This window comes from Capronia epimyces (assembly GCF_000585565.1).
Source record: "Capronia epimyces CBS 606.96 chromosome Unknown aczIQ-supercont1.11, whole genome shotgun sequence".
NCBI classification, from domain to species: domain Eukaryota; kingdom Fungi; phylum Ascomycota; class Eurotiomycetes; order Chaetothyriales; family Herpotrichiellaceae; genus Capronia; species Capronia epimyces.
Window position 1 is genome coordinate 987,678 of NW_006912914.1, and position 26,463 is coordinate 1,014,140.

Below are 26,463 nucleotides of genomic sequence, written 5' to 3' on the forward strand. Positions count from 1 at the left end.
CGAGTTAGGTTAGTCCACTGCGTCGGTCTTTCTGATTGCACCCCAAATTCATCGTAAGTTGGAAGTCCAGGTAGAATTTACTACTGTCTTCCCTCTGTCCCACCAGGCTCAGCGCATCTCGATAGCTGGAAACATCATGCGATCGCGGAGATTGATTCTGAACTCGTATATGCCTTCTTCAGAGCCGGCATATCTACACCAGTCTATCAGCAAACCATCCAAGACCGGCGTGGCAGTTAGAAAGTACTCACAGGTATTGACCATCAGGACTGAAGCCAATTCCGGCAGTCCCAGGTCCCATTTCCATAAGAGCATCCGTAGCTGTTGCCGCTGAAGGTCCCGCTGCAGTCGTGCCTCCGTTCAAGGACGCTAAAGATGATGCGCCTGCCAGGACTCGATGGAGACCTCCGGGCATCCAGTTTCCGTTTCCATCAAGAGTACGATTTCCAGACATCCCAGACAGCCACACCATGCGTGCGAGCCGCCTGTCCGTTTCCGGAACTCGGCCTGCAGTTTCGGACGGGCGATCAATAGATATTAGGTGAGGCCGGTTCGTCGGCACCGGAAGACGACGAGTGGTGGCGCGAGCACTCTCTGACTGGGTCGCGCCAGGTCTGATGGTTGGACCGTTTGCTCCAATTGAAGCCGCTGAGATCCCATCCTGCCGAGCCTCATCGTCGTTGCGTCTCCTGCCACCGACTTCGCCGCCGCGTGTGCTTCGAAGAGATATGACAGTCTCTAGCGCTTCGATGTCTGACGTTGCCTGCGCCACTCGTGTTTCGGCACGACGGACTTGCCCTTCTATGTCCTCAATATGGGCGAGCCGCTGTCGGCTGGACTCTCTATAGTCGGTTAAGATGTGAGAGAGTGTGTCGAAGCGGGAATTCCCAGTAGGATGAGCGGGTTCTTGGGCGGAAGTCGAGTCTGCACCTGTGGTGGTTGAGTTCGATGTGGATGCTGTTGCTGCGGCATCTCTGCGCAACAGCCGTGCTCGCTCCTCTTCCAGCCTCCTCAAGTAGTCTGTTCCGGTCATCAACTCGGCCCGGAGCTCCACAGACCGTTGCTGTGCGAAGCGTTGTTCATTCACCAGCTGTCGTTGCAGGACGCGCTCGAGAGTGGCTTCAGCACGAGCACTCCATTCCCTTGCGCCTGCTCTCAAGTGATCTAACTGGCTTGGATTTTCATTGATGAGTCGTTGTTGAGTCTCGAGCTGCCTTCGGAGAAGTGTGGACAGATGTTGTTCGTCGGCCAAGAGACGCTCGATCTGGACCCCAAGTTGCCTTTCAGCTTCCAACACGGTGTCGATATACATAAGGTTGACCCGGTTGCTATTATCCGATTCCCGTGCTGATTCTAAGGCTGTTTGTATAACATGCCAAGGATCAGATCTAGGGATACGGCTTGATGCTCGCCGGGCATCTGGGATGCCTGTAGTGGTAGTCCCGGAAGCGAGTTCGTGGACTGGAACGCGGGCGGTGTCGCCTTCGTCCTCAATGCGACCGGGAGAGGCTGAGATTCTGCTTCTCTGGCCATCACCAGGTTCAAGGTAGCTAGCCTGATTGGTGTTTCGTTCGGTTGACGTTGACTCGGACATCAAGACTGATGTCCTTCTTCTTGGCTGGTGGGTTTGACGGGCAAATGGAAGTGGTGCCCCTGGGCTCAACCATTGAACTTCGTATTCTCTGACAGGATCGACAGATGGTATAGAGTCCCTGGTTCGCGGCGGAGAAGTATAGTTTATGCTATAAGGGCGAGTGGTGAGGTGGGACACGCTGTCCATCGTTGTCTCCAGTGCTTCGATCACGGATCTCTCTCCTGCATCGAGATCTAAGCCCTGTTGGTAGCTCATAAGATCTTGCCCGGCAGCTCGACGGCTGGTGTCGGTGGCCAGGTCATCAGTGCCTACTTCATCATCTCCACCTCGCGGAGACAATGCTCGCATCGCTCTAAGTCGCGCAAGGTGTTGTTGCTTCAGACGTTCCTTCACTCCTAGATTGCGGTATGCCACAGGTGTTCCATCGTCTAAATCCACCGTGTCGACCTTTTGCCGATCCAGCTCCAGGGTCTGCCGTCTGACAAAATATCTCCTCACGTCGGCTAAACCTATTCTTCCATGATCCTCAGCCCAGGCGAGAATATCCCATGGGGCTGGAGAAAAGGCCATTGCTCTTACGCAACCCCACAGGGATGGTCGAGAGGATCTGAACGTGCACAGGATGGATTTCTCTGGAGCTTGGTCGCAATCGACGAGCTGGTGCATGTCGAAGACGCTGATGGAACCACCCTGCGACGAAGCAGCACACAGATGCCCCGAAGGCGAAAACGCCACGGCAAAGCTGTAGTCATCATAGACAGGGTCTCCCGTAGGTACCACTGGCTCGGCGTGGACTTGCCAGTAGTACTTGGCATATTTGCTGGATGAACCGTCGATGAGATCAAAGTCTTCGTCTAGGCGACGCTTGTAGAAGTACACTTTGTCCGAATCTCCAACTGCCGCAATCATTGTACAGTCTGGCGACATGGCCGCGAAGTTCATGGGTACGGGATGCACTAACGTCGTCAGGATCTGCCGTTGGGCAAGTGAGTAGATCTTGACGGTCTTGTCGTTGTTGCTAATCAGCACGATGGGTTCGTCAGGCCCATTGCCATCATTGATCATGTTGTAGACATTCATCGAGTTCACTATTTCTCCACCTAACAGGTCGACGTTCAATTCATGTCCGAAGCAGGTCGGATGCCCATGTTGGTCCTTCTCCACTTTGATAAATGCACAGTCTCCGTTGACCTCGCCGCCGACACAGACCCAACCAAGGTCCGCTGCAAGACATCTTGCTTCGAAGGGAACTGTGGCTAGGAGGGAGTTTTCATGGGTCTCGAGGTCGAGGACAAAGACATCGTAACCAGTCACGTAGTAGATGAGATTGCCCTCTGACGTGCTGATGAAGTGTCGAAGCTGATGATGCGGTACGGATATCTTGGTAGGGTAGAATTTCTGAGGAGTAGCAAGCGCGTTGGTCGGTGTGAGGCATATTTCACGCTCGGAAACCGTCATTTCGTGGGAGGCTGAGACTCTAGGACAGGAGAGGCATGTCTCAGCAGTGTGCGGGATCGGTCAAGGCGGAGTGCGCTGCGGTGGCGGCGGCGGAGGGAGGAGCATGGGAGGAAGAGGGTGACCTGGAGAGATAGGAATTGATTGTATGGCTACACTAATAGTCGGTCAGGTCAATTGCATAGATGACCAGAGGCCAGCTGCAGATGCGATGCTGCTTGACGCGATTCTTCACGGTTGGTATGGAGAATTCCCTGTTCAAACCTAAACACTACGTACAGTACTCCGGACCGTGGTCGGTGGTAGTGTCAGCGGTGGCTACTATGGTACTCCGTAGTCGCTGTGTGGAGATGCAGTCGATCTCTCCAGCAAAGAGAATCTCGCAGAACATCCGCCAAGCCCGGCCCGGCCTTCGACGTGCTAGTAAGTTCCTCCTGCGACTAATTAATCGAGAGAGGATTTTTATCTACTTCCCATCTTTGCACCTTGAGCTCATCAACACCTCCCCCAATCTTCCGCCCTTTCTCTTTCACTGATCGTCGCAGTCTCGGTCTTTTGCCATCACCTGTTTCCCTTCTCGTGTGTGTTTGTTTTACTAGAGCAATCATGATTGCCTCCAGATTGTCCAGAGCTGTAAGTTCTCACCTCTCCTCATCTTCGCCTCATCTAACGAGGGATTTGTTTAGCTTCCACGCTCGTCTCCCATCTCCCGCATTTCTCAGATTCGAGCGCCTCGCTCGTCGATACTTTCCAGATATGCCTCTACCGATGCGTCCGAGGGTTCTGAAAAGGTCAAGGGCAGTGTCATCGGCATTGACCTGGGAACAACAAACTCCGCTGTGGCCGTGATGGAAGGAAAACAACCTCGTATAATAGAAAACGCCGAAGGTGCACGAACGACACCGTCAGTCGTTGCCTTCACCGAGAGCGGCGAGCGTCTGGTCGGTATTGCCGCCAAACGACAAGCTGTCGTCAACCCCGAAAACACCCTTTTCGCAACGAAGCGACTCATCGGCCGGAAATTTTCAGACCCCGAATGCCAACGGGATATTAAAGAGGTCCCTTACAAGATCGTTCAGCACTCGAACGGCGATGCCTGGCTGGAGGCTCGTGGGGAGCGATTCTCCCCCTCGCAGATTGGTGGCATGGTTTTGGCCAAGATGAAGGAGACTGCCGAAGCATATCTCGGCAAGCCCGTCAAGAACGGTGTGGTTACTGTGCCCGCTTATTTCAATGACATGCAGCGACAGGCCACCAAGGACGCTGGACAGATCGCCGGCCTGAACGTCCTCCGTGTTGTCAACGAACCTACCGCAGCTGCCCTCGCCTACGGCCTCGAAAAGGAGGATGATCGCATCATTGCGGTTTACGATCTTGGTGGTGGTACTTTCGATATCTCTGTTCTTGAGATTCAGAAGGGTGTCTTTGAGGTCAAATCTACCAATGGTGATACTCACTTGGGTGGCGAAGATTTTGACATTTCGCTCGTTCGCCACCTCGTCCAGCAATTCAAGAAGGAGTCTGGCCTTGATCTGTCCAATGACCGCATGGCAATTCAACGTATTCGAGAGGCTGCCGAGAAGGCCAAGATCGAATTGTCTTCGTCGTTGCAAACCGACATCAACCTGCCTTTCATCACCGCCGACGCTTCGGGTCCCAAGCACATCAACCAAAAAATGACCCGAGCACAACTTGAGAAGTTGGTTGAGCCGCTTATCTCAAGGACCATCGAGCCTGTTCGTAAGGCTTTGAAGGATGCCAACCTCCAGGCTAAGGATATCCAGGAAGTTATCCTGGTTGGTGGTATGACCCGTATGCCCAAGGTTATGGAATCGGTCAAGAGCATCTTTGGTCGTGACCCAGCCAAGGCGGTCAACCCTGATGAGGCCGTTGCTATCGGGGCCGCCATCCAGGGAGCTGTCCTCGCTGGTGAGGTTACGGACGTGCTGTTGCTTGATGTTACACCTCTGTCTCTCGGTATCGAGACCCTTGGTGGCGTCTTTACCCGACTGATCAACCGAAACACCACCATTCCCACCAAGAAATCCCAGGTCTTCTCTACCGCCGCCGACTTCCAGACCGCTGTGGAAATCAAGGTTTACCAGGGTGAGCGTGAGCTTGTCCGTGACAACAAGCTGCTGGGCAACTTCCAGCTGGTCGGCATTCCTCCTGCCCACCGTGGTGTTCCTCAAATCGAGGTCACCTTTGACATTGATGCGGATTCCATCGTGCACGTGAGCGCCAAGGACAAGTCGACCAACAAGGATCAATCCATCACCATTGCCTCCGGCTCAGGTCTCTCTGACCAAGAGATCGAGAACATGGTTAATGACGCAGAAAAGTACTCGACTGAAGACAAGGAGCGCAAGGCCGCCATCGAAGCCGCCAACCGGGCTGACAGCGTCCTGAACGACACGGAGAAGGCACTCAACGAGTTTGAAGACAAGCTCGACAAGACGGAGGCCGATGCCATCAAGGAGAAGATTGCTACGCTCCGCGAGTATGTGGCCAAGAACCAAGCGGGTGAGGGCAACGCCACCGCGGAAGAACTGAAGGCCAAGATTGACGAGCTGCAAACCACGGCCCTCACCTTGTTCGACAAGATGCACAAGGCTCGCGAGCAGTCCCAGACGCCACCCAGCGGGGAGGCCGGCTCGCAAGGTGGCGAGCAGAAGCCATAATTGTGAAGAAGGACGGCGCAAGGCAAGAGCGGCCTGTGTATTTTAATGATATCCCTGTACTCAACTTTTTCTAATCGCCTTTGGGTCATGGTCGACCACACCGATATCCCAGTGGTCATGTATGGGCAGATTTGGTTCACTGTGATCTGACGGAGGCAACCCAGGATCAATCGGCCTGGGAGACACGCAGGATCATGGCTTCATAGAAGGAGTCATGAGCGAGCGACAGATTGTGATCATGAAACATTGTGATTTACATACCGGGGGGTTCAAGGGGCATGGGCTGAAACAGTGGGACCAAAAGCAAATGTTTTCAGACAGTGATGCGAGGAAGAGAGCTTGTGTAACTAGTGCCACCAGGTTTGGCATATTCAGTGTCTTGGGGGGTGGAAGAGGGCGGATATGTCGCGTGCCTGAACATAATGGAACAATCTCCGCTCATGATTAGAAGACTTGCATTATTCATGACTAAAACAGTAATAGCTGTATCCGTACGGAGTCGGGAGACTGTGTCAGACTGTGTCAGACCGTCCAACTGGTTCCAACTCCTCGGCAGCAGGGGATGAGGGGCGGGCGACGATGACGGCAACAAGATGAGTGTTGACGCCAGAGAGAGGCAGGAAGGTGTATCCGTATGCGGCCGAGGCAGACGGCCGAGTCCGGCGTGGCTTTGGCAGTTTTGACATGGAGACTTGAGGCTTTTCTAGTGTCGAGGAGGGTCTGGCAGCCGCGGAGGAGACAGGTGAGGTAGTAAGGTAGCGAGACACCAATCAGAAGGCCTCCTGAGCCGGGTCAAGATACAGGTATAGGTCTAGAATGGGTGTAAGCGTCAGCTAGATAAAAGAATTACCTATAGATAGTGGAAAGTCGGGCTAGCCGGGACGCTGGGTTCCAAATGTTACGTAGTCCCCGGATGCGGAAGCTATAATCTGCCATGAACTCCGGGCCCTTGTGCAATGTGGAGCCTTGGGTATCTAGGTAGTAGGTAGGTAGTAGGCACAGGCAGGAGGTAGGTAGAGAGCAGATGAGCACTACGGAGTAGAGATGGATACGACATAACACCACTCTATGCGAATAGTGGGAGGGAAATGCCCGGCAGTTAAATCATAGTGGCGACGGAGAGCGGAGAGAAGAGAGGCGTCAAGAAAAAGCAATACCTCCCCAGCAGGCAGCCGGCGGTGCGATTGGTCGGGAGCTCTTCGATCAGGGAGTTCTCGTATCAGTTCGTGCTTTGGTTTGGCAGACTAGGGATGGGCTGGGCGCGAGAAGAATAGGGGTTGAGGGTTCTAGTGGTTGCATTCAAGTTCTCAGGACGTTTCGTTTCGTATACCTCCCGGCTGAAGCAGGAGCAGGAGCAGCAGCTGGATCTGGATCTGGAATTCGTGATCAGGAATTTTCTTGTCTCGGGAATTGGCCACCCGATCCGGCGGGAAGCAGTGGCCAAGTCGTAGGAGGATCCGTACACTGGCATGTATACAGGGTACACTACTACACTATACAGAGCAGTCCTGAGACAAAGGGTGATGGCATATCTTGTATTTTGGATTATCGATTATCAATGCATTCAAGTTGCCGAGATTACACCAATAGAGCAGCTTGGCAGTGTACCAGGCATCTACCTACCTACATGTACCTACTACCTAGTACCTAGTAAGTACTGACATGACTTAGAGGCAGTACTACTACTAGCAGGAGAAGGAATCGGTCCTCGTATAAGTACCTAACCTAGTTAGGCCTCTGCATCCTGTATTCTGGACGACATTTGTTAGTGCCCGAATACCTCAAAGCCATATGTGATCATTTAGCGGCGCGCCTATCGTGGCCCAGAGTACGGAGTACGGAGTCCCTTACCAGGTAGGTAGGTGGTACGCCGTGGCCCAGGCACCTCTTCCTTACTGCCTAGGTAGTTACTACTAGCACCTAGGTGCAGTGATGCTGCTGTATTTAGGCGTGGTGATCCACTCTCATCTTGCAGTGTCCGGGCAGCTGCTTAGACAAATCTCTGTTAGGTACGGAGTCCGGATACGGATACTCTTTAGATACAGTCCTCCGTACGGAGTACAGGTACCTGCTACGTAACACTTCCTCCCCACCCCAGCCGCGCGTGTACTCTCGGCACGGTCACTACTAGGTACATGTATAGGTAAGGTAGTCAGCTCAGTCATGTACTCCGTACCTGCTGATGGTCCACCAGACGGATACAGGACCTACCCATATGTACGGATCCCAACCAGGTACCTATAGTGCATCGGTAGGTACCTTGGGGTACTACTACTGGGTACGGAGTACTCGGTATGCTTCTGGCCCCAGAGTCCGAGAGGCGCTGCTTTCTTTTGCCGTCCAGAGGAGACATTATTCCTTTAGGTAGTATCCGTAGGTACAAACTGGTAGTACATAGTACAAGCACCTGTGCAGGTGGCAATACGGAGTACACAATATAATATGCACGCGTCCTCTGCCAGTGTCCGACGACGGGAGTAGCTAACAGGTACCTCAGTGTACGTAGTACCCAAGATACCGTAATCTTACCTGGTAGGGGTGTGTTATGTCCCCAGCGCTCCGTATTCACCATTGGATCCAGCCCTCGTTGCCTTTCCGCGCCGGTGCCACCATCAAGCGAGAAGCCGCTTCCACCATTCGTCGACCCTTGTTCATCATCCAGCGTCAGCCATCAGCCATCAGCCACCAGCAAAGTAATCAGCAATCAGCAATCAGCAATCAGCACTCAGCTTCGGCCGTCACCATTCCATTAGCATTATTCACTCAACCTCCGTCCCCTTAACTCTATCGTTCCTTAGGATCCCTCCCTGGACTGACCTGCTGTGGCTTCGCACTAGCCCGCAGCCTCCCTAAAGCGTTTACCCTTTTGATCGTGATCTGCCTTAGCTACCTGCTCCGTACCTATTAGGTACACATCACTACTACTCTGCCGCCGTTGTTTTTTTATCGTCCATCACCACCACTGCACGGCTGTCGTAACCTAGATAGTCTCTTCCACCTCCTCTCACGCTTCCCTTCGCCTTTTTGGACTTTTAACTTCGGTTCTTCCCCATTCCATACCTCGAGACTCGCGTACCTCCAGGTGCCGTGCGCATACAACATCGTCTCTCGCTCCCCTTTCCCCATCTTTCTCTTCTTTCTTGCTCCTGCTTCTTACATATGCTTATTGGTGCGCACATCCTGCCGCCTACTCTTTTTCCACCTCAGCTGTGCGCCCGCATCGATATCGCCAACCTGGACTCACCGGCTGTCCTCGATCTATCTTCTGCCTCCATGCGCCTTTACAATTACGCTTAACCTTGCCGTAATACATCAGTCTCAATCTCCTATCCTTCCCTGCCCTCGGTGTGCCGGCGCCACGACAGGAGGAAGAGGAAGAGGGAGAGGAAGTCGGCCGTTTACATTTGACCTCTGCTCTCCCACAAACATGTATTCGCGTGCGCCGTCCCACTCGCGTAAGGCGTCTGACCTGTCTTCGGAGGTACGTGTATCAGATCTCCTTCTCCTTGTCCTTGTCCTTCTTCTCCGTGATCTGCCGATCGATCCATTCTCGCATGTTGTATGTCGTGGGAGGAGGGGCTTGAAGCGAGCCGAGAGCAATTCCATCCATGGTCGACCAACTCCAAAACCGATCGATCCCTCGCGCTGCGCTGCGCTGCATCACACCACCACGCCGCACCGGCACCGGCACCGTGGCCATAGGCATCAGTCACCGCTTCCACAGCCTCTGCAACTTGCGGCCGTGGCGACTGGGCACTGGGCACTGGACACTGGGCACTGGGCACTCACCAAGCTAGACCGACCCTGGCCCTCACGACGAGTGCTCGCTTGTCCATGTGTTCGATCTTAGGCTGCCTTAGCCACACCGGCCAAAGTTGGTTGGGGGCAAGCGCCTGGCTTAGGCCTCCACAGTTTTACTACCACCAGTGACCACTGGCAGTAGCACGAACTACCAACCTCGGTATCTTGGCACGGCCGGTCTATTCCTTTACAGTGTCTGAGTGTACACTGTACAGCACGCCGTACACCTGCGCTACAGACTGCGCACCCAAACTCACGATCTTCCATCAACCCACTCACCCACCCCTCCACCTGTCAACCATACGAACAGCTCAGCGCTAGCAATGTCGTGGCTCTACTCCTCCCGCGCACTGGGCACTATTGATTACACCCCTCCTTCTGGACCTGGCACCTGGCTCTGCGGACTACTACTACTATCTCGTCCAAACTCCACACTACAATTCCCGTTATCAAATCCACCCGCTCGGAATGCGACAGCGTCAGGATCGATCAACAAAGCAGATGGCATCAACATCTTCTCATCCTCCCTCCCGCGAACGTCGACCTTTTGAGCCACCATCGCTTTGACATGCCCCTCTTCCCGCCCCCCTCTCATCCAATCTCGTCACCCTCTCGCTTACTCCAGCCGTCAAACCTTGGCTTGCTCGTGTGCCATATGGTCTCGTCACTAATCATGTCGTCTTAGCGCCCTCGTTCGTCATGGGAGTCTTCTTATCAGCCCTCTCCGCGGGATTTCCACCGGCAGGGCCAGCGTGCAGTCTCCACGGCTGGTCCTGAATCCATGGAACCCGAATCCTCAGATAGTGATGTCTCAGTCGGCGGAGGGGACGAATACAGGTTTGCGAGTCCACTGACCGCACCAATTCCGCTCCCGCCACCTCCATCCAAACATGCCTTGGAATCCTCCGATGCCGTCCAGGCTCGTCTGGACGAGTTGCAACGCGTCGAAGAGCACAACATCAAGAAGTATGATCTACTCAAAGCCAAGCGCGCACGCAAGGACGAGAAAATCCGTCGCAAGCGTGAGATCCAAGATAAGAAGTGGTCGGCTATCCTGGACGCTCGTCAACGTCGAGATACCCGAATCCAAGCTCGACGCGGGCGAGAAGATGCTGCCTTTTCTCAGTTCTTTGACCAGGAGTTGGAGGAGGAAGAGACCGTATGTCCCGTGTGGTCATTCATCTCCCCCGTTCCTCATACTAACGCGCAATAGAGCCTTCGTCGACGACTGAAGAGGCTCAAACGAGGACTACCCCCGGAGGATTCCCCTAAACCGGGCCCTGCAAAGATCTCCTCCATGTCTATGTCTCCGTCGGGCTCGACCCTCTCGACCCTTCCACCACCAACCAAACGTCATCAAGTCGGTCCTCCGGGCCATCCAGATTCCGTCAATCCAGCTCATTCTCGGCCTTCGCCGCAGTCCAATCTCGCCGCCCCTTCAAAGAGTACTTTCAGCGCGTCTACCTATTCTTTCTTTCGAGACTCGAGCTCCGCGTACGCCCGGCCATATCACCACACCTCATCGTATCCCACCACGCCAAATACCGCATCTTCTACCACACCTGCCAACGGTCTGGCCAATCCTTCTCAGACCTCGACTGAACGATCACATCTCAGTCACTTGGGGCGACCGGCTTCGCCCCTTGCGAGACCCGGCCCAACTGCTCCATCCCCAGCCACCCCGGCGGCAGCTACGAATCCACCGCGCCAAATTTCGTCGAGTTACGACACACGACCACCGCCTACCACCAGCACTGGGGGGTTTGCCTCAGTCAATACCCAGCCCACGTCCGGGTTTGCCACCATCAACCCAAGAACGACTTCGACATCACCTCTTCCTGCAATTGGCTTGCCGAGGCAGTCGGTAGTCTCGGAAGCGAACAAAACACCCACTCATCAGGTTCTCAATGGAGGCATGGAGAGCACTCGCTTCCATTCGTACGCTGTCCCCCCCGGTGGTTCAGCCCCTGCAACTGGCCCGAACAAACGTACTCCTTCCACAACTCACCCATACCAGATGTCCGAGGCTTTTGCGAACAGACATCACCATTGTGAGCGAGTGGACAGTTTGAACCGCGGCATTTGGACATCCTACGGCGTTGGAGGGACAAAGGACAACCCAACAGGTCCCGCCGTCGAAATGTATCTTCGGTGCAATCATGACGGATGTTCACGCATTGACTGGCGAACGGTGCATGGTTTGCAATGTCACATTGTGAAGAATCACGTTCAACCCAAAGGAACCATCGGCAGCCTCGACAAGGCATTGGAAAAATATGGAATTCCCGTCAAGGAGATCGAAGAATATGAACGCACCCACGGAAGAGGTAGCGCCGGCACTATGGCTGATCCGAAGAATCACAAGATTAAAATCAAGACCTTGGAGGCGTCAGGATCCCCAGGATATACTGGAGATCGTGCCCCAGGATCGAATGTTATTGATCCTGAAACCCGATCTGTCGGTTACGGACCCAGCCCAACGCCAACACTTGACAGTCCGCCTGCGCCCGAGGGGAACAAGACGAGTCCTACAACGACGCTATCCAACGGTACACCGAAGAATGAAACACCGGCTGATGATGCAGCAAAAACTTCCGCAGCTCCAGTGCAACCGAATGCTCCCGTACCATTCGTTCCGTCTACGAACTGGCTGAATTCGTACATGACTCCACGAAAATTTGAACCTGAACCGAAAAAGCTCCAAGGCGATTTCGGCATGAGTGAGACGCAAGGGAAAGATGACCCAGCTCCTGCCAAAGTTGCAGCTTTGAATGGTCAATCGCAAACTGCGCAACCGCCTACGACCAAGGTGGAGCCGCACCAGGTGGAGTCTTCCGCCACATCTACAGTAGATGGTCCCCCCAAGGCGGTGAGCGATGGAAGTAAGCCAGCTTCTCGCACGACAAGTCCTCCGGCAGCTCCACCAGTACTGTTGCCTTCGGCAGAATCATCCGCAAAAGATGTCGAGGTTGGGCCCAGACATGAGAAACCACAAACTGGCGACACTGGCTCCGAGCCCACGCAGGACGTTCCTCAACAGCAAGACAAGCACCAGGATGTACACATGAGTGGGACGGTAGAGCAGAATGTGAAAGGAGACGAGAACGCCAAGGTCAACGGGCGGCCCGAAAGCGAGGCGACGGAAGAACCAAAACGCGACGAAAAGCCAGAGTCTACAGGACCAGCACGAGCAGAAGATGCTCCAGATCATATCGAAACCATTGTTGTTGATGGCGACGCGAGAGAACAAGATGCAACACTCAAGAAAAAGGCTCCTCCGTCACCCAGCATGACAACCAAGACTATTCCGGCCACAACACCTAGCAGTGGGAGACGGCTCAGCCGGCGATTAAGTACGACAAGGCGATCGGTAGATGTTGATGGCGATGCTGGCCCTGCCAAGGAAACGAGGACGTCGATGATCACTGAGGAGGGTAAAGACAATAAAGAGGTCAAAGAGGAAAGGGAAGTTGGCAAACCCGAAACACGACGATCGTTCAATGTGCGAGTACTTCGACGAGGGAGGGTGTAGGAGATGGATCCTTCCGTGTGTCTTGACTCTGCAGGAGACTTGTGGGATTCACAATGTTGGTGGCGTTGCGGTCAATTTGACAGAGTCCTGGTGACATCAAGAAGGATTGGAAGCGTCCCAAGCCAAAACCTTGGGGGACGTTGGCCGGAAGGACGGTGGATTCATCGATGGCTGGGCCCGGAAAATGGAGCGGGACGGGATGGGAACCAACTTGTTTGTGAGAGCATGAGTTATGCTTCATGTGTTTCACGGGAGGTAATCACAGCTGTGGAATGGGCCATACAGCATTTCTTTTTGTCTGCAGGTGATGACCGATGTATACTACTAGTGCCTACAGCAACCTTGGTAATTGTCATTGGGATTGTGATTGGGATTGTCTTCGGGATGGGGATTTGGATTTGGGTTATTAATTTGGTGCAGCGAGGCCAAGGTTCGCCATGATACCTACCTACCTAATCCAAGCTCATGCCCGTTCGCGTTGTTCTCAATATTACAGTATATGGAGGAACATGGAGTAATTTGATCAAGGTTAAGGTCAAGGTCAAGGGAGCACAGCACAATTGTACTCCGTACATGAGCGGAGCGGAGGGGTTGCGAACGGTCAAACGCCGAATTTATTATTTATTAGTCCAGGATCCGTACTCCGTACTCCGTCCAGCTTCGACAACCCGTCCATTAGCTACCGGCGGGATTCGGATTCTCCCTGTTTTATTTATTTAATTAGTTCTTGTATGCCAGTGTTACTATCTTACAGTCCTTGAACCTTGAAAATTGGAAGTCGAGGGAGCAGCTTGGAATCCACCGCCGCCGGGGCCGGAAATCCAAGAGAGAGAAAAGTACAGTGGGGTGGTCAAGCCCATCCCTCAGGTAGCTACTATGTCCATGTCCATTGGGTTAGGGTTAGGGTTAGGGTTATGAGGATAGGATGGTATGGTGTGGTATGGGATGGGATGGCTTTGCTGTGCGATGAGCAATGGCATTGACTGCCGGGCAACTGCACTGCACTGCCAAATCCTATAGATATACACATAGACTTGGTATCCCTTTTGCCTTTCCTGGGTCCTGAGTGACCTTGACGCCAGATGAAGCAGCCATCAAACTATCATCAACAGTACGGAGTATTGTTCGCGACATCAGTAACAGCAGCTTCAACCACACTGCACACTGCTTGGAGTAGAGCCAGAGGCTACAACAACGTCGGCCTATGGCCTCTCTGCTCTCTGTCTGGGATAGAGTAGGTAGTCGTCGCCGTGGTGGATTTGAAGTTATGGCTTTACAATAATACTCCTCAGGGCTGTGAGATTGCTTTACTTCATACGGATACCTATACCTATATTCTGTATCATCCAGTACATGTCTACCTACCTATACGAGTACAGATCTCCTGGTTTCGGGACGTTGACCAAGGCAGTGAGTGAATGGCCAAGGTCAATCCAATATTCATCCGCCCCCTTCACCCCGGTTGATCGCACCATCTCAGTCAAGGTGCCGGACATCAGATATCAATGATTCTACCGCGTAACCTCGCTGGAAGACCCGAAAAACGACTTCGACCATCATGCTCACGACTCAAAACTCAACATGATCTGGACAACGGTGTTGGTGCTGGTGTGGGAGTGGGTGTAGCGGGCGGCGGGCGGAATGAGAACACAAGCTGGTCGCTACATCCGGCATCGTGTATCCACTGGTGCCTATGGACTGATGGCTCGAGCCGGCCTAAGCCGTCAGAGACACCAACACCGTGTGGAATCTGAAGACTGGGAAACCGGGTCCTGACCGCGACCGGGTCGTCAATGGACCAGAGTCTTGTATTCCGAGTCGGAGGACTGATCTCAGATGTGTTTCTTCAACCACGCGTCATAGGGCGAATCTCTGCTCCATATGGTGCCTTTGTTCCTTCTGTCCCTTCTGTTCCTTTGGCTTTGCTTTTCTCCTTGCCTTCTTTTATCGAATCACACCACCAACTCCGGCCCATCCCAGAACAAAGCCGCTCAACGCCTCTGTGAACAAGCCTCCACCGAGCCAAATCTCTCTCCAGGCGCCGCTGCCTTGATTGCGCCCCGGCCCTTTCTCATTCAATCCTCGGGTCCCAGCCGTCCCGGCAAAGTATTTCTGCGGCTTTGCGCCCACCAGGAAGAAATAGAACAGCGCCGAGATCAGCATGTTGGAGACAAGGTAGAACGCGAACCCCCAGAGCGATTCGAGCCCCAGGATTCCGGCCGCGATCCCGAGGAGGAGGCCGGAGATGGATCGGATGTTGGAGAGAGTCTGTCCAGAATTAAACATTAGCATCCATCATCGTTCCCTTGCCTCGGTCCACGAATAGTAGGAACTAAGCATGGACGGACGCCAAACAAGAACACAGGCTTCGGCGAAGGAGGAAGAAATTTAGCAGCGACACGAAAGAGGGCCATGACATACTCGAGTGTTGTGCGTTAATGAGTCGGGAACGAGAGGGTTGAGGAGCAGCGAGAGCTCGTAGGGCGACGGAGCCATGGCGGGGACGACGGTAGACGGAGCCGGTAGACGGTGTTCAAAGTTCGGAATGAACCCAGGCGCTGACCTGACACTTATCGGCGCCAGAGACAGGCGTGAGAAGAAAGAAAGCGGTGTTGCTGGTGATGAAGTTCGATATCCCTCGACCTCGCACGGGATGTTGTATGTTGTTCACCTTGGTCAAGTAATCCGTACAATTAGCAAGTTGAAGTCGTGGTCCAAGTCAGAAGTCGGATGCTCTCAACTGGAGACTTGGCAGTAGCTTACTACTTGCTGCTCCGTACTATCATTAGTACCTACATACTGTCAGGGTGCACGGATAACGCGCAGCCATGTATCCACTTCAGCCTTGCTCAGTCGATGTCTCTTATTACAGAGGTGCACTACTAGGTGAACATTGCTGGTCAGTCGTCTTGTACATCGGCACGCTACTACGAGGACTACACGAGGACTTCGAGTGCAAATGCACCTTGGCCTCCTTTTCACATGGAAAAATCGTATGTTGAATATCTCGTCGTGCTAAATAAACCGTCGAGGTCATCCATCCATCCACGTAAACTCGCTCGGTCAATGACAATTAGAGGAGATCTCGAAGGCCGTTAGTCTCACTAGATGAACTTCCCTAGTTGTTGTAGAAAAGTTTGCGTGGTGCTGAGTTGTGAGTTGCGTTTTCTGCTACAGTGCCAGCTTTGAAGCAGAACATGGTCGAAAGAGTGTCTCGTGGTAACGAACCAAGACCCTAATACTTCACTTTTTTTTCAAGGGCAAAGGGCTCCGTCGTAACTCATCAGTCTACTCAAACTGCTCCCGTGCACGCACCCGAAATATTCACAGGAATGACGAGTGGCCCATGGACTTTCGTATCTTTGAGCAAACATCTTGCTGTAGACGTCTGTTGCACATGATTCAAAGCTTGCCCTCGGCTTGAGCTTCTCTGACTTGTTCGAAAACCTGAAATTCATCAGCAATTGTCTGAGTTTATCATGGTCACGGACAAAGACAAACCTTGAGCATCTTGTTTCGGGCACCCAGAGCATTCACTCCACGAGCCTCCAGTCCCCTCTCATCTAGCTGGACCAAATCGTCCCATTTCAAGTCTTTCAGATTGTCCGTGTATTTGTGCAATCTCAAAGATCGTAGCCATGCCGGAATATCCTGGAGCAAGCTGGGGTCGGTCGGGTCTTCCGGAGGCTTGGAGCTACCACGCCGGCCACGAGGAGAACGGCCACGAGCAATTTCCGAATGATCTGACAGATAGCCTTCGCTGCCCAAGGGTCCTATCTGAGGAATGAGTCCTGCCATTCCCGCTCCCATCATGATCGGGGCACCCTCGTATGCAGCCAAGAAGCCATTGTGCTGAGGAGATGCAAAATTGGACTGGCCTAGAGGGGTCTGTAGAGGAATGCCTGGTGAGTTTGGCCGGGAACGTCGGCCTTGCGCAGCAGCAATTTGCTGGGCTTGAATGGCGGCCACTTGTTGCACGTTCAGAATCTGGCCGTGATCATTCACCATAATTGTGTTGATTCCAGGAATACCCGATGCCGTGACACCAGGTGTCAATGTTGGCTGCGTGTGAGGTTGTGGTTCATTGGATCGGGCGCGTCGATACTTCTTAGCATCGTCCAAAGCAATGCGATTGGTCACGGTGGAGAGAGCCGCAAGTTTCATCGCAGTAGCATTGGCCACCATATCACTGTGAGTCGCAGCTTGACTAAAGTTGGGGACCATCGGAGTGTTACTCATCGAGGCCCAACTCTGATTTCCCACATTGTACGGCGACAGGAGAGGCATGTCACTGCCCACGGGATCTGGCGCAGTCAGAGTCGTGCTCTGGATGTTGCTAGACTGTCCACCGAGCGGTCGGGGAGATCGAAGACCACCAGACGATTGAGGTTGAGTGAAGTGTCCCATGGGCTGTTGGTGCTGCTGTTGCTGACCGGATGATGATTTGGGTCTGGAAATGGGAGGCTGTTGATTCTCCCCACCTTGACGCCAGCTCATGGCATCGGTCTTGGACTCCCTCGGAGCAGATATGGTAGGCGCAACGAGCGAGCTACGATCTCCAATGACAGTGCTGTTTCTGTTGGATGGAGGGGGGTTGCCAGTTTGCTGGGCATATTCGGCCTTTTGTTGTTGTATGGCCGCCACAGCATCCGGGAACATGGCATGAATGGTCGATTGGTCCAAGCCTGAATTCCGTTTGTTCCCGGCAGGAGACAGTGGAGGACGGCCGAGCGATGTTCTACGGTCTTCGACATTCAGCTTCGACATTGCATCGTTCAAGCGGCTCGACATGGCATCCTTCTCCCCAAAGTTGGCGGGCGACAGAACGCCGGAGATCGGATGACTCTTGGACATCTGATTGAGGACCTGCGCAAAGAATCGTTGCTGCATTTGTGTGGTCTGTTGGATGAGGGCGTAGGTGGCCGCAGTTCGCTCAGCCTCACTCAAAACCCGGAACCACTGTTCGATGGCGCTCAACTCGTCCTTGAAATCTTGATCTAGTGTCGCGGCAGCCATCTCTTCCAACATGGTTTCGTATTGCTCGATGTCTTGAATCCATTGCTCACCCAGCCTGCTAGAATCATCCAAGCTGCCATGCTGAGACTGTTGGTTATAGAGGACCTCCGAGGCCGGACGGATGGAACGCGCTGAAAGGGGAGAAGCGAACGACATGTCGGCGGAGGAACGAACAGTTTGCGTATGTGTGCCAGAAGTACCGATTGTCCGCGAACTGGGAGGACGAAGTGAGGTTTTCGAAGCCTCTGGAGTGCTGTTTCTGTTGCCGATGATGTTGCTGGCCATGACGACGACTGTTTTTATAGGCAGCCTCGATGGCAAGGTAGGACGAGGAGTCTAAGAGGGTGGCAGCACACACCGGGTCGAGGACCGAAGCTGAAGACGCGAGTGGTTCGGGAGGTCGGCTGGTCACACAGACTGATCTAGCAAATCATGGAGGCGTATTGAATCGTGGACAGAAGATGCGGCGTTCGTCAGCGCGGATTGGAGCCAGTCCAAAAGCAGTGGCAAGAGAAAAGAAGGTTGAGGCGGCGGTTCGTGTGTAGTAGAGGCGGCGAAGCAGCGATAGTAAGCGGAGAGAGGTCGGGTTCGTTAGATGTCTCAGACACCTACGAGGCCCAGATAGGAATTAGGAGACGCTGCCACACGCTATAGGCGTGAACAGGAAAAGCCGAATTTTCAGACAGCCGGTGAGATGAAGCAGGGGACAGAACCGAAAGACAAGAGACAGGGACAGAGACAGGTGGAAATTGGACTTGGTGGGAGAAATAATGATGGAAAAAGTTCGCGGGCAGCTGAAGCAAGCTGGAGGCCACAATACATACGTACTAGGTACCTAATAATACGACGGGCACTAATCATTTAGGTAAGAAGGGTCGCCTAAATCCTGCTCGGCTGGGTGACAGGAGCTGAAACATGGCCTTTTGCCATTTCCCTAGGTACCTATAGTACGTATTGTACCTATCCTTATAGGTGCTTAGGGACACTGAGATAGCTTAGGTAATAGGTACCTTAGGCACTGGTGTTGATACTTAACGTCTGATAGATTACCTATAGGTGCCTATACGATACATAGCGGGAGGTCTGAACTAGGGAGATGTTTGGTATATATGCCGACTACCTCAGCCAGGTAGGCTATAGCTACAATACCCTACCAACATTATCATCTGGCCTTGTTACTATAAGGCAGAGTAGGCGCTGGTATCAATTCTTAGTACTGCGTACTCCGTATATGTACCTAGGTCCCGTCTTCATGATACCTGCGTTCTAGATAGTATGTACAGAGCAGCACCATTCCAGTACCTACCATCCTCTGTGCTGATTACACTTTACTGGTAGTAACTGTCACATCGCAGCCAAGCCGCCTAATAAAATCAAGCGGTAGCCTGGGCGCCGTATGTCGCACCCCAGTCAAGTTCGACGTCTCGTCTCGTATCCATCATCGTATCCATCATCGCATCCATCGACGCCTCTTCCTCCCGCTGTTGCTGTTGCTGTTCTTTAATTCGCTTGTCCTCCTCCGCTTCACTGTGGCGTTCGCGGCGGTCCTAAGGCTTCCCAACCGCTGTTCTTACTGGCCTATGAATTCAGACCCCAGCTGCAGAGTCTACATCGTTCACTCCTGTCGACGTCCTGCACGACCATGTTGGCATCGTTGCCTTGAGTGGGCTGAAGAGTCTGGCTGAAAGAGTACCCTCGATGATATGCTGCATCAAAGCATCAGGACAGTCCTCTTGTCAACAAACCACTACCATGCGACTACTAGAGACCCAGACAATCGCTCAACATGAGTGACCAGAATGAGGAACAGAAACAGAAACCCTTCGACTCACCATTCGCCGCACACAATGACCCCATGTTCAGGGCGCCATCTTATCCTTGGATGGCCCATCTCCCACCTGTGCCACCTGATCGCTTTCCTGTCTTTGAAGGTTACGTACCGAATTCTGTTTCTACGATTCCTGCGGAAGCGTCAGCGCAACCAGGAGGGCCACAGTATCATGTCTTTCCTGCCCAGCCAACACCACAACCAAGAGGGCCACAGTATCATCTCTTTCCTGCCCAGCCAGCACCACAACCAGGAGGCCCATATTACCATGCATATCCTCCACCGCCAGCACTCCTGACGCCTCTGCAAAACAATGGACAATATCCTCAGGAAATCCGACCTCAACATCAATATGCTGCTCCGGGTGCTCCTGTGGGTCCATTCCTGCCTCCTCCACCAGGACCGGATGTGCAGTTCAACTACTCTCCTTACCATTCCGAGAGATTCAGTCAGCTTCCACGTGGACAGCAGGCCGATGCGCAGTTGAACCAATTACCACCGACACAACCATTAGACGGACACTCGGACCCCGTACATTTTCCTCCGGAGAAGCTGGATCAACTTCATATCCAGCAAGAAAGTCGACGTGTCCTCAAGGCCAACGCTACGGCCCGTACTCGCCAGCAAGACGTGGAGGCTTCTGCTGGCGAAGATGAACTATCCATGGACGACGCTGAAGACCCTGAGCGCCCGCCAGACGCGCCAGAAGACGCTGCCTCCACCAGCGGCAGGTCTCGGAAACGCGCTGCGGCAACGCTGTCTGGGGCTGAAAAGCCTACTACAAAACGACGTAAGAAGGGTCCAGGCACTCGTGGCGGCTGGAGTAAAGGCCTGAAGATTGGTCCCCGAAAGGCCGTTGAACCCGGTGTGGAATTCACTGAACTTCATAAAAAGGCCATGAATGCCTTCATTGACGACCAAGATACCGACAAGGCGCTTGAACTAATATTGCAGGCCATTGCAGTCAATCCCGAGATCTACGCCGCCCATGCTCTTCTCTCCGAGATATATTTCGCCAAGGATGAAAACGAAAAAGCAATCGCCGCTCTCTTCAGTGGTGCTCACAGTGCTCCAAGAGATGCTGAAGTGTGGCATCAGGTGGCGAGCGCATGCGTACAACGCTCCACAGGAGATCGCCAGACTGCCTTACAGCAAGCGAGTTACTGCTATGCCCGGATCATACACAACGACGGCAAGGACTTTGACGCCCGTCTCCAGCGCGCTGCTGTACAAAGAGAGCTTGGGAACTACACCAAAGCAATGAAGGATCTAGAATTCATCCGGGAACATATGCCACGCAACTCTAATGTCTTGAGGCAGATCGCCGAAGTTTGCATCGACACTCGAGATCTTGACAGAGCTAAATCATTGTACGAAGAGGCACTCTCGTACTACCGGGAAACGGGTTTGCAGGATGAAGAGTCCTTCACTTGGGCTGACGTTCTGGTCTACGCTCAGCTCCTCGCTCAGGAAGAGCCTCCCGATGTGGCCTTGTCAAATGCTATCAGCACTCTGAAACGACTGTCTCGATGGCTGCTCGGGCGAGATGATGAGACCTACTGGGACGAATACTCGGACGATGACAGGGAATGGGACTCTGAAGACGACCCACGAAGAACCATTGTTGATCAATTCGTTCCTGGCAAACATCCGCCCGATGCCTACGGCTCCGGACTACCATTGGAGCTTCGAGTCCGACTTGGTGTCTTCCGCCTGAGGCAAGGTCAAGATATGCTGGAAGAAGCTTTAGCACACTTTGAGTGGCTGGAACCGGAAGCCAGAGATGAGGACGCGAACGTCTACGAGTATCCGGATTTGTTCTTGGAAGCCGCTCAGGCGCTGAACGAGGCTAAAGAACATAATCAAGCACTCAGATACTTCGAAGCTTTGAAAGATCTCAACGCCTACTCTGACGTGGATTTCTGGTTGGGCGTTGCTTCTAACTCCTACATCTGTGGCAATAAGATGCAAGCTATCGAATGCTACGAGGAAGCCAAAGCAGCTGACGAAAACTGTATTGAAGCCAGAACTCAGTTGTCGAAGCTGTACGCCGACCTGGGAGAAAAGGAAAATGCGATGGAAAACGCCCGAGAAGCGGTCCGTCTTGCCGATAACTCGATCCGCAAAACCGAACGGCGAAAATACGAGCGCAAGGATCAACGTATTGCTCGAGAGGAGGCGGAAAGGGCGCTCAAACAGGCCTATAAGCTCCCGGGCCCTTCTAGTGGCGGTGCGCCGGTCACCAGGATTGAGGCGCGCCTTGAAGGGACGCGAAGGAAACAGTCAAAGAAGCAGAAGGAAGCACGGAAGGAGCAAAAGAAAGGGGCACAAACGGATGTACAAGGACAGGAGGACGAGACCGTACAGGCGGCGGACACAGACAAGGATCCTAAAGGCGCTCGAAAGAAGGAACGTCAGACCCTGCAAACCAGGTCCAAGCCGGGTCCCAAACCCAAACGCATGACAGCAGAAGATAAGGAGGCCCACAGAACTGAGAACATCAATCGACTCTACAGGGACCTGGTCGCCAGCACAGAGGCTATGAGGGAAGGCGACGAAATCGCACGCAATACTTGGATGGATTGTGCCGAGTCTCTCACCACTGATTTCCGGAGTAACCGAGTTTTCTACCCTGCCGAACGACACGTGGCTTTCACGGGATACGATCGTGAATCTCGCACTGCCAACTCCCGCAAGAAGTGGGAGAAGGATCTAGGGCAGGTTCAACATGAAGGTAGCACCGACCAGGACTTCCCCCTTCCGTCTGTCGAGTCGTCCGTTCCGACCGAGTACCGCGAGATTTCTTTCTCAGATTGGCTGGACATATTTCTCGAATATGCTTTGCTCCTGGCCAACTCTACGGAACCCGGATCCCAACATCGATGCTACACTATAATCACAGCGGCTCTTGATTGTGCAGTCTGGCACCATGATCCCCAGGCGGTCCTTCAGATCTATATTACCTACTTCACCTGTGCCCTCGCCCTTCGTGATGCACACACCTTGTTCAATGTTGCTCTGCGGTGGTTTATGCGCAAATTCCGGTTCTGTACGGATGCATATCGACTTTTCGCCGGGCTGAATCTTTTCTATCCCCACGCTCATGAAAAAGGGGGAAAGGATGTTCAGATGGCTAATGCAGCCTTCCGGACCGGGCCATCGCAGAAATTCATGTTCCGGCAGGTCATGACCTTGGACATGAATCTGCCTCAGGACTACAATCCAGAGAGTTACGGTCCAGTGCCAGACTTTATGCGGCACAGCCGCGCCCAGCTTCAGAAGGAGGATGCCGAGGATGACTTGTTTTCCAACGCGAACGGGGAGGTCATCACGCCAAAGGAGATGGATGTTGTGCTCCTCACCATCTACGGACATATTCTCTACGCTGGCGGAAGCTTTGCCAATGGTCTGTCCTACTTCTTCCGCGCACGTTCACTCGATCCCAAGAATCCCGTGGTCCTACTGAGCATTGCTCTCAGCTACATGCACGAGCTGCTTAAACGACAAAACGACAACCGACATATGTATTTTCTGCAGGGCTGGGCGTTTTTCGAAGAATACGCCGATGCGAGGCGCGACTGGGCAAAGGCCAAATATGATCCAGACACTGACGCCCTCATCGAACGGGAGATCGAGTTCAATCGTGCCAGATGTTGGCATATGATGGGCATGTCTGACCTGGCCGTGAGAGCATATGCAAAAGTGCTTTCCTGCGCCGCTCCTCAAGGGCATGCAGACGAAGCCAAGTATGCGGATTACACCATGGACGCAGCATATGCCATTCAGACCATGTATGCATTGAGTGGAAATCCAGCCATGGCCAGAGTCATCACCGAAAAATATCTGGTAGTTTGATGGTTGGCATATGGAGGCACAGTTTTCATACTAAGACGGTGAGGGCACCAGATAATGAAAATGGATATGCTCAATTGGACTGCTTCTGAGCTATTTTATGTACAACATTGAACCAATTCACCGTCTTCATTCTTGACTGCTTAGCTTTCTAAGTGTTTTGGCCCCTGTCCTACATCTCCCCGAGTCTGATCCGCACGAGTTCATTGAGACTTGCTTGGGCTGACTACCAGCTTCTCCACATCAGCCACACTCTGCTGGAGGATCTGTTGCAACACCTTGGGGTTTTCGAGCTCCTTGGTGACCTTGGCGATGATGCTGTCGGACAGCTCCTTCTGCTGGCGTTGCTTGACCTGTCCTTCGTAACGGACCCACGAGTCAAGGACGGTCTTTGCTTCGGCAGCTAAAGCGGTCTTCTGCTCCAATTCAAAGGCCTGGGATTCGAGTTTGGCAGTTTCCTGTTGCGGTCCGAGTCAGCCTTCGATTTCGACACACGCGAGAATTCTTTGCATCCGCCTTGCGTTCGACACAGCAGCAGGAAGCACCGAAATTCTGGGGATGCGGTGATATGTACCTTTGAAACCTCAAACAACTGCTTGGTGATCTCGACAACGTTGCTCAAGGGCTTGACGTCCTCGATACGTTCCTTGACGGCATTGGCGTGGTTGCTTCTCGCCTCGTTCAGGATGTCCTTGATCTTCTGCACCTGGCCGTCCGCCCACTCCTTGTACATAGGCCCACCATATTTGAAAATGCTGTAGAAGACGGACAGCAGGCAGAAGGCAACCACGGATTCCTCGTTGAGCACGTACAGCTCGTTGCTGATGGCCCAGACGGATGCACCGGCGCCGGCGGACAAAATCGCCGTCTTGCTGGCGAGACTGTTTCCGGGGAGGGCGTCGATGATCGATTGCGCCTTCTTCTTGGGGTCTTCGGCCGGCACATTAGACGCATATCGCACCGAGGTCAAGGGTGTGGTGAGCGCTGGGAGGCTTCGAATTGCGAGGGATGTTGGGCGGAGTTTGCTGGCTCCTGCAACAGGGATACAGTGGTTAGTTTATCAGTCTGCCTCTCGCGCCGGTCGAGGCGTCTTGCAAGGGGGAAGCTTACCAGCCGCACTCCTCGCCAGTCTGGACGCCATGATTGTCGTGTAGTTACGGTTGCAGGACAGACTCGTGGACTGGCGAGCTTCATTCAGTTTGCTTCCGATGCAGCGAGGAAGATGGAAGCTTCAAACGCTAGGGACAAAAGAGGTCTAGTGTGCTTGGCAGACATCAGTGCGTGCTAGTATGGAGAAGTTGCAACAAAAAAAGTCGCCCACTCGAGGGGAAGCAGATACAACAGATGCGGTGACGAAGACGAGTGTGTATGACTCTGCAGACCTGCTGAGCGCTGCTGCTGTTCAAGATGCCTTCCTCCACGGCCATGGACTCGTACGCCTCTCTGATCGCGGCGCCCATGACCGTCGCCCAGCGCAAACACCTCCTCAAACAACTGCAGTCGCCCGCTACCATCTCTACGCTGCGTAGGCCGGAGATCCTGATGGACTTCTTCACCGACAGTCTGGACATGGGCGACCTGGGCCTCGCGGTGCCTGCTCTGCAAGGCCTGTTCCATCTCATCACCTCCCGCAACCTCGATTACCCATCCTTCTACCCCCGCCTGTACGCTCTATTAGACAAAGACCTCCTCCACAGCAAGTACCGGTCGCGAGTGCTCCGACACTTGGATGTGTTCCTCGCGCCGCAGAACCATCTCCCCGCCGCGACGATCGCCAGCTTCATCAAACGGCTGTCTCGGTTGTGTCTGTTCGCGCCGCCCTCGGCCATCGTGGCCATTGTGCCTTTCATCTACAACCTGCTCAAGACATATCCCACCACGACCTTCATGATCCACCGCCCGCCCTACCCTCCGTACACAAAGTTCAAACACAATCTGGGCAATGACCCCTTCAACCCGACCGAGTCGAACCCGCAACTCACCAACGCCATCGACAGCTCGCTGTGGGAACTCGAGACCTTACGTTCACATTATCACCCGACGGTGGCATCCATTGCCCGCATCATCTCTGAACAGTTCACCAAGCAGCAGTACAACCTCGAGGATTTCCTTGACCACGGGTATGCCAGCTTACTGGAGAGCGACTTGACAAAGAAAGACAAAAAGCCGCCGGTAGTAGAATACAAGATTCCCCGGACGATTTTCTCCGAGGAACCCAGCGACGACGATGCTGGAAGTCATGAAAGGATGGATAGGTTGCTGGACATCTGGGATTTCGAGTGTTGACAACCTCCAGCATTGCCTCTTTCAACAAGGCCAGGCTAGATAGGGATATGACATGATATGAGACATGATGGATATGTGGCCGGGTACAACGGGAGCCCTGATGAAGCGTTCTAGCGGGTCGGTGTTTACAGGTCTGGATTTCGTTGGCCACCTTGGGACGATAGACTCGATACGACCTAGAGTCGGGAATAATAAACTTGCCCTGGGACTTGAGATAGAATAGAATGCAATGAAACGAATGCATGGTGCCTTACTAGTCGAGCAAGAAATCTTCAACGTCACGAAATCGTTCTCCGTCCAGAACACAGTGGTCACTTCAACCAGATTGGAGGGAGTTTCAAAGTCAAGCATGTCAAATAGAGAAGAAAACAGCCGCAGCCGCAGCCGCACCCGCCCGGCCCCCAAGAAAGTCCGGAGT

The 26,463-nt window shown here is 53.4% G+C and overlaps 8 protein-coding genes across 8 annotated transcripts; 4 read left to right on the forward strand and 4 right to left on the reverse strand.

Moving 5' to 3' along the window:
• Nucleotides 1-247: 247 nt before the first annotated feature.
• On the reverse strand, nt 248-3,052 carry A1O3_10413 (uncharacterized protein; the record flags this gene model as incomplete). The annotated part of the gene is made up of 1 exon (XM_007740503.1): nt 248-3,052. One exon carries the CDS (start codon nt 3,050-3,052, stop codon nt 248-250), a length of 2,805 nt encoding a protein of 934 aa, XP_007738693.1.
• A 603-nt stretch (nt 3,053-3,655) lies between these two features.
• On the forward strand, nt 3,656-5,730 carry A1O3_10414 (hsp70-like protein; the record flags this gene model as incomplete). The annotated part of the gene is made up of 2 exons (XM_007740504.1): nt 3,656-3,682; nt 3,736-5,730. The coding sequence occupies 2 exons, from the start codon at nt 3,656-3,658 to the stop codon at nt 5,728-5,730; spliced, it is 2,022 nt and encodes a 673-aa protein (XP_007738694.1).
• A 4,582-nt stretch (nt 5,731-10,312) lies between these two features.
• Nucleotides 10,313-13,063, forward strand: A1O3_10415 (uncharacterized protein; the record flags this gene model as incomplete). Its single annotated transcript, XM_007740505.1, has 2 exons — nt 10,313-10,690; nt 10,745-13,063. The coding sequence occupies 2 exons, from the start codon at nt 10,313-10,315 to the stop codon at nt 13,061-13,063; spliced, it is 2,697 nt and encodes an 898-aa protein (XP_007738695.1).
• Nucleotides 13,064-15,007: 1,944 nt separating this feature from the next.
• Nucleotides 15,008-15,559, reverse strand: A1O3_10416 (uncharacterized protein; the record flags this gene model as incomplete). The annotated part of the gene is made up of 2 exons (XM_007740506.1): nt 15,008-15,331; nt 15,485-15,559. The coding sequence occupies 2 exons, from the start codon at nt 15,557-15,559 to the stop codon at nt 15,008-15,010; spliced, it is 399 nt and encodes a 132-aa protein (XP_007738696.1).
• Nucleotides 15,560-16,465: 906 nt separating this feature from the next.
• A1O3_10417 (protein vts1) lies at nt 16,466-18,364 on the reverse strand (the record flags this gene model as incomplete). Its single annotated transcript, XM_007740507.1, has 2 exons — nt 16,466-16,510; nt 16,565-18,364. 2 exons carry the CDS (start codon nt 18,362-18,364, stop codon nt 16,466-16,468), a joined length of 1,845 nt encoding a protein of 614 aa, XP_007738697.1.
• A 1,501-nt stretch (nt 18,365-19,865) lies between these two features.
• Nucleotides 19,866-23,762, forward strand: A1O3_10418 (uncharacterized protein; the record flags this gene model as incomplete). The annotated part of the gene is made up of 1 exon (XM_007740508.1): nt 19,866-23,762. The coding sequence occupies one exon, from the start codon at nt 19,866-19,868 to the stop codon at nt 23,760-23,762; it is 3,897 nt and encodes a 1,298-aa protein (XP_007738698.1).
• A 200-nt stretch (nt 23,763-23,962) lies between these two features.
• A1O3_10419 (ATP synthase subunit 4, mitochondrial) lies at nt 23,963-24,900 on the reverse strand (the record flags this gene model as incomplete). Its single annotated transcript, XM_007740509.1, has 3 exons — nt 23,963-24,217; nt 24,334-24,791; nt 24,870-24,900. The coding sequence occupies 3 exons, from the start codon at nt 24,898-24,900 to the stop codon at nt 23,963-23,965; spliced, it is 744 nt and encodes a 247-aa protein (XP_007738699.1).
• Nucleotides 24,901-25,166: 266 nt separating this feature from the next.
• On the forward strand, nt 25,167-26,045 carry A1O3_10420 (uncharacterized protein; the record flags this gene model as incomplete). Its single annotated transcript, XM_007740510.1, has 1 exon — nt 25,167-26,045. One exon carries the CDS (start codon nt 25,167-25,169, stop codon nt 26,043-26,045), a length of 879 nt encoding a protein of 292 aa, XP_007738700.1.
• Between the last annotated feature and the right edge of the window lie 418 nt (nt 26,046-26,463).